At 45.2% G+C, this 7,557-nt stretch overlaps 1 protein-coding gene across 3 annotated transcripts in view; it reads right to left on the bottom strand.

Moving 5' to 3' along the window:
• The window catches only part of raraa (retinoic acid receptor, alpha a), a 143,647-nt gene that overhangs the window by 7,371 nt on the left and 128,719 nt on the right, over positions 1–7,557 (bottom strand). For all 3 annotated transcript variants that reach the window (XM_028567581.1, XM_028567579.1, XM_028567580.1), the window contains one exon: positions 1,976–2,117. In XM_028567581.1, coding sequence (XP_028423382.1) covers positions 1,976–2,117 — 142 coding nt within the window. The remainder of the gene's footprint in view (positions 1–1,975; positions 2,118–7,557) is intronic.

The following is a 7,557-nucleotide window of genomic DNA, read 5'->3' as shown; positions in this document are numbered from 1 at the left end:
GACAGGTTGATGATAATGTGGCACCAGGCTTACAGGCGTTTCCCTTGTAACCGTCCACTTGCTCCTAACAACCCCCTCCTCCCTTCTTCTGATGCCGTCTTGCCTGGCATTGCCACCTGGCAGCAGGCCTGGCACGGTCGTCTGGAGCTGTCTGCCGACAGACACAAGGTCACCCAGACGTCCCCCGGCGCCTGCAGGGGGTCCACCTTCTGTGTGGGTGTGAGTGTGTGTGACAGAGAGTGTATTGTGTTTAAGTGGAGCTGTCGGAGTGCATTTCTGTTAAAGCATTTTTTTTTTTCACATCAATTTGTTTGTTACTTTGCATGTGCATAAATTGAGTATGTGCGTGGAATTATGCACAAGCATGTATTTCAGTGTGTGTGTGTGTGTGTGTTATCGTTCTAGATTGTGTGTGTGTGTGTGTGTGTGTGTGTGTGAGAGAGAGAGGCAGTAAGACTCCCTGCTGGCCCCAGATGGCCAGCCTCTCCTTCCTCACCAGCCCAGACCAGTTTCACTCGCCAAAGTCACTGCTGAGGACACAAGACGAGCATTCGGCACACTCTGCACAAAATGACCGCAATCAGAAAAAGGCATTACTGTTAAACCAAAAGCCGCTGAGCAAATGTGGCTCGAAACCTATCCGATAATAAAAAATGTCAAGCCTCTATTCCATTCAGAAAACCAATTTTAGCTGTTTTGACTGTTCAGTACTACTTATTCACCACTAGATGGCTCTACAACTCCAATTATTTCCCCTGTTGTGTGTGTGTGTGTGTGTGTGTGTGTGTGTGTGTGTGTGTGTGTGTGTGTGTCTGTGTGTGTGTAAAAGAGCTGGCTGCTGTGATCCTTCTAACCATGATTAATGGCCCCATTCAAAGGTAAAGAGCTCAGGAGCTCAGAGGATAACTTCTTTTACTGTAAGCCACAGTGCTGTGGCATGGGGAGTGCTCCCTGCACTCGTTGTACCAGAAAGATGAGGTAAGTAGCGCTGGGAAGACAGGAGGCAGAGAGGGATAGAGCAATGGAGGTTGTCTGCATATGAGTTTAAACGGGCCTGTGAGAGGAGGAGAGGTGCTACACTTCCGGTCTGCATATGCTTACATGTTCTATTACTAAGCATCTATCAGTATTCACGAGTACAAATGTGTCCCATACACACCATTGTGGTAATGTGTAAAATGATAGCAAGCGTGTGTCTGTGTCTATAACAGAGTGTGTCGTGGGATCGGGCTGAGGTAAAAACCCTGCTGTCCTCCGAGTTCTCTGCGGTCACACCTCTTCCAATTACTTTATCAAGTCTGACTGCGCGTGTGTGTGTGTGTGTGTGTGTGTGTGTGTGTGTGCGTGCGTGTGTGTGTGCGTGCGACAGTATGTGTTCACACAGCCCCCGGGGTGCAATGATGGGAGCAGACGCCTGCTCTTTCACTCTCGGCAGGTGAGAACATATTCATCACAGAGGCCTGCCAAGCCTGGCGACACCCTCACTGTTATTGCCAGTGTGCATCCTGGGCTGCCCTTTGTCTCGCTTTTACAGTGGATATTCTCTTCGAAATTTTAAACAAAACAAAAATCAACTAAAAGCCTCAATGTGTGAAGAATTATTAGCAACAGCTTTGAATTCCCTTTGACTTTGTTTTGGTATCACCACAGGTCATTAGAATTTTCTCAGAAAAATGCGGAAAACTGACAGGATGGCGTCTCCACCCAGTGCAGTTTTAAATAAATGATGAATTAAGTGCAACATTCACACTTGAATCCCCACCAAAGCGTGTGTGAAAAAATGTGTGCGCATCGATTTGGAGCGCTTTTGCAAGTGGAACAAATGTAATCAAATGCTGCTTTAGCTTAGGACTTCCTGCAGTGGTAACAATCATGCTAACTCTTCTGGGATTAAACAGCTATGATGAGATCTGTGCGTGGCCTAAAGAGCCCTGTGGGAGGAGGGAGTTCTGGACAACACCGTTTTTATACTCACATTCCTTGGACATCCCGACTTCCAGGCACTTCTGCAGCCGACAGTACTGGCAGCGGTTGCGGGTGACTTTGTTGATGATGCAGTTCTTCTCCCGGTGACAAGTATACACCATGTTCTTCTGGATGCTTCTCCGAAAGAAGCCCTGTGTGACAGAAAGAGCGATGAGGACAGGGGTGGGTGGCTGGCAAAAGAAGTGTGAGGGATGCAAATTACTAAATTACTTGGCAAATAGAGTTGTGCTGTTTGTCGTTGCGTGTCGGCCCTGCGTATGGTTATATATCAACATTACTGCTCTGGTTGCCTTTTACAAACTCTGGCCTCATATGTTGATCATGTTTTATGATTTATGATTTTCATCCAGTTCCCAACAACTAAAGTACTTGCAAGGTTAAAAGTAGGGCTGCTCCCTCTTAGTCGATTAGTTGACTAATCGGTCGTTTTGGTCTTAGTCAACTTAGATTTCTTTAGTCGATTAGTCACGTTTTATGCTTTTTTCATGCTGAATGACTTATTTCCAAGAAACGTACGAGCACATCTCTGGTAAACCCAAGAATTAAAGTGGTGGTGAGAAACTCAGATTTACATATCTGTCGATTAAATCAACTAATCGATTAGTCGATACAATTTAACGAGTGTTAGTCGACTAAGAATTTCTTCAATCGAGCAAAGCCCTAGTGAATGAGTAGAACGAAATCAAAAAGAGGCCATGCAGAATAGCCATATGCAGCTGCAGTTAAAAAGGCAATAAACCAAATAGTTACAACAGGTCCTTAAAAGGCTTATTCCGTGACATAATCTGGCCAGAGACTAATAGTGAACTGTCGACATCTCATGAGGACGCCCACCTGCTCAGTGATGGCCACCACAACACAATGTATTTTATTTTGGAGATGTTTAAGGTCCAAAGGCTTTTGGGGCAAAAGGCACAGGGTTACTGGGTGCCATATAACCATGGCCCAGTTTACACAGCCAGAAATAAGCAATTCTAGATCCAGGCCAAGCGCGTATTATTAGAGAGAAACATACAGAGAGATAACAAGAAATCCCTCTTCTCCTGCATTTCCCTTTGTAACTGAACTAGATCAAAGAAAAAGCATTTTAAAATGTAGTCCATGGGGTAGAGGACACATTATAATGAGCTCATATTTGGTCACTGAGCTGGAATGAGAGATTTTTGGGGAGGCCAACTATGTTTTTATTGCACAAAAGCAAGACATAGAAACAGAGCAAAGTATCTCTCCCTGATAGATAAGATTACAAAAAAGCCATGCATCGAAACTACCGATTCTCCTTAATGCCACGCAACCCCAGAAAATCAATGTTAACCTCTGTGGCCCTAGTGTCCAAACATCCCTTGTGTGTCAAAAAGATTTACAAAAAAAAAAAAATAGGTTAGCGCAAATTAGCCTCTGAGTACTCTGCAAGCAGGGCTCGGGACAAGTGTAATACAGGTCAGTTTCAGTATTGATGTACAGGGGTTATGTTTTGGTGGGAAGGACGGTGGGCGGGACGAGCTAGGGAGAGAGGGAGGGAGGTAGGGTGGCTGCCGAAGGGGGCCGGTCCCATGCCAAGGGATTAGCTTTGCTAGCCGACAGATGGCCGGTGGACATACAGTAAGCCCACAATTTGTCCCTCCCGGATCACCAGCCTCTTCTCACATCTCCCATCCACCACCACAGAGTGGAAGTGATTCAGGCTTTTAATGAACCTCGAGGAGGAATTGCAGTGCAGTTTGTCATGTATCTGTTTGAGCAAGGCACCAGTGCGGGCGATAGTTACGATTACAGGCTGCTAGAGGAAGCGTTTCAGTCCTCAGAGGGTCACATCATCTAACCTTAGTCAGGATTTCATCAAGGCCTCATATCTGCTTTGCAACCGGTTGCCGCGTAAAATAAATTTTTAGTGACGATTTCACAATTCCAATCACAGTCCTGCTTTTCACGCACCATTATCAGCCTAGAAATAAAAGGTTTGGTACCTCCAGAAGATTCCTACAAACTCCTCTGAGGAGACCCACGGTCTCCCAACAAAACAGGGCGGGCCTGAACAAACAACAAAGTAGAGAGGCTAGTATTTTGAAGTTAATTCTAGCTGGATAAGTCTGGGGTCTTTGTGCGTGTATCATGTCCCCATTGATTGCCGGTGCCCTGACCCTGACCCTAGTGACACAGGGGATTAACCCACTCCCCCCACGCACCACCAAGCCCAGGTGCCCTCTCGCTGCACCTCCCGATTGGTCGCAGCTGCCGGCTCATGGGCCAGTCGGTTGGTCCTGCCCCCCACCCGCCCCCTGCCCCTCGCCCCTCTCCTTCTTTTAGGAGTCATTGCTTCCTGCGGGCCTTAAGCCTCTTTTTGTATCACCGCTTAATCCACCCGGCGACAAGAGCCCTCAGCGGGCCTGTCAGCCACCCTGCAACTTTCAGAGGAGATGAGAGCTGCAAGAAGAGGGAGGGATGAAAAAGAGGACTGAACGGTAACAGCACATACATGATTGCATGGGCCATGTGCTCTTGAATTCACAGCTGTCTACCTGCCTCATGCATTTATGAGTGTGTCAGTGCCTTCTGCTTTGCATGTGCGTGATGAAATGCTTTATTAAGAGGGAAGCGGGGGTTGGGGGGTGGCGAGTTCACAGGGAAGCACAGGAATCCTCTCTTACGTGACTTTCACACTGTGCCCAGATTAAGAGTGCGTTCCCAGCCTCCCACTGTGCAAGTGCGTATGTGTGTGTATGTGTATGTGTGGGCATACCCCTGCCTTTATTGTAGAACAGCTATTGCTACAGTCCACACATTAGTAAAGACGGATGGTTGGTAAGAGGGCTGAAAAACACAGCAAAAAGGTAACATTCTTGCTAAAGGTGGCGGTTGGGGATTCTAGAAATATGGTTACACTTCTCCCCCATTGTAGCGGAAACCAGGAGGAGGGTGCGCCCGCTGCGCACTGCCGTGCCTTCAAGACAAAAACATAAACATGAGGGGGTGGACATGCATATTTAATGTTTAAGTGTTAATATCTAGAGGGGAAAAGAAGTGCAATGCCGGTGAGTATATGCAGGCGGTAGAACTTAAACAACAAACGAATGAGCTGTCTCCAAGTAGCAGAGCTCAACATCCCCCTCCTGTTTCCTCTGTTCGCTGCAGCCCCCAGGAAATGCCTTTGTAGTTTGGCATGCTGCAGCAAAGCTAGCGCTGCTAACCCTCAATTTACCCCAGTCTCAGATGAGACAACCATATACGTTCACATGCCTGTAGTGTTGAATTATTGAGTATGCAATGCCAAGTCATCTCCTCTGAAGTCAGAGATACGGAGAAGGCATCCTGAATTTTTCAAATAAGCACTGCGGCTGTTGAGTGGGCAGACAGTTCGTTGACAGGGGACTAGCGGCTGACGCTAGCTGCTGAACTTGATGGATATTTTCATAGTTTTAGCCAACATTCCTTATGATTATAATATAACACATTGTTGCGTTCTTTGGTGGCAGTGACATGGTGAAATGAATCCTAAATCAAAGCAGTGCTTTAACGTTCCAGGGAGCAGAGATCAGAGATTAACTGATTGTTAAAACTTCTGAATTAAGTTGTCATCGTTCTAAAAAATGATATGCACAGCACAATAATTGTTGGCTGATGAATTAAAACAACAGCTATATTCTCAGTGCACAATGGCCTTAAAAAGCTAATTACAGTGTCAATTCTGATACTGTTTCTGAGCTGTCAGAGAGAACAACCCTGTGATCACTAAGGAGAAACTAATTACTCACGTTCACAGCTCGTCTATTGTTTGCCCTCCTTCTGTGTTTATCACACTGTTACAGAGTTTTGACCTCCCATTAGCAAGTGTGTTAGACTGTTGTGTGTTTAATTCCTTTTAAATGCCTCCTTTGTCTATGATTGACCTCAGTGACAAACTACATGTAAAGATGTGAAGAGACCAGTTTGCAATAATGACACAACCACTGCCTCTGCTTGAGGTGACACTAACCACAGAGCAGATTTCATACTTATATATATATTATATTGGTCACACACACACACACAATCTCACCGGGGGCTGTGATTTAGCCTTAGTATTTCACTTATTACCCTATTTAATTATTGAATTCGATGCTATTAGACAATGGCGAGCGCTGTTAAGGTGACACAATTAAAAGCACTTTGGGACTTGAAATGAACTTTGAGATCAAAGTCATATATATTTAATACATATACAAGCACCTGAAAAAAACAAAAAAAGTAAGAAGAAAAGCACAATCAAAGTTTTCCCACGGTCACATTTCCTGCCCATGCTAAATTGTTTAAAAAACACAAAATCTAATAAAACACAAAGAAAAGATTTAGTGCATCACACATACTACACATTATTTGGACGGGGGCAACTATGTAACTATGCACCATCTTCCCTGTCTCTCACACACTCATGCATAGCCTCTCTCAGTACATACAAGTGCACACACACAGACACACACACAGGATTTGTCTAGCCTAGACAGTCAAGAATAGATTTGATATGATTAAGGTAAGTAAATAACTTGACTTTGGTCTAAGTATGTCTACATACAAAACCTGTCAAGACTAAAAAAGACGATTATCAAAAATGGTGTGACTTTAAATTTGGGGTAATCTAATTTGCATATATTTCAAACACAGCCAGCAGCCAGTTTGGTTTCCCATAGAAAACAGCAGAGGGGTCAGCTTCTTCTTACTTTGTTAACTTTTGATAAGTGGCGTTTGGGGAGCAGGTTGACTTTCATGGAGCACTCGGAGGGTTTGGTTTTAAGGGATACGTGTTTGTATGTATGAATCCTTGCTTCCCTGTGCCCTCGTCCCTGTGTGCATTCTTTACTCATTTTCCACTTCACCCCCCGCCCTGTGCTCTGGTGCGTCTTTCTTTTGGTGTCAATGGGTTCAGCCGTGGCCCCTGTTCCCCGTCCGCCCAATCTGCTGCCCCTTCAACCATCCCCACTTCTCTCTTTTTAGCTGTTCATTGCTCCCAGAGCCCAGTCTGCTCTCGCAATCCCACTATCTCACTCCCTGCAGTTTCTCCCATATTTGTGTCGTTTTGTCTGCATTTCTACATTCCTTTTGAATTCCTGCCCTTTCTTACGGTTTTTTTTTTTTAACTGCTGCTGCCTCCTGCCTTCTTCAGCATGTTTTTCTTTCGCTCTGCTCTACCCCCCCTTCCTCTCGCAGCACTTCTATCCTTGCACATATGGCAACACATACAGACCACAGTATTGGCTCCACGGTCAATAAGTCTAAGGATCTAGCAGGCACCTGTCACCAACAGCACCACCACTCCCTACCTCCACTTGATATACACAGGGCTGTTGTTACAAGAAAATAAATCTTGCCAAGAGGATTTACATACTCATGTTTGGGTTAGGACTCACCCACGTTGGAAAATCCTATTTGGTAAATTCAAGAAAGCATGTAATAAAGTTTGAGATTGGTGATGCAGACTTCTCAGTTGGTGGTGCGTGCATGCACATCAGGGACTTTTCCTTTGATTACCTGCCATGTTTTGTCATCTTTCCTGTGTGCGTGAATGTCTCATCAGTAAGTTGTATGCTCTTGTCATAA

This window comes from Perca flavescens, chromosome 21 (genome assembly GCF_004354835.1).
Source record: "Perca flavescens isolate YP-PL-M2 chromosome 21, PFLA_1.0, whole genome shotgun sequence".
In the NCBI taxonomy this organism is placed as follows: Eukaryota; Metazoa; Chordata; class Actinopteri; order Perciformes; family Percidae; genus Perca; species Perca flavescens.
This window is presented reverse-complemented; position numbering and strand designations above follow the sequence as displayed.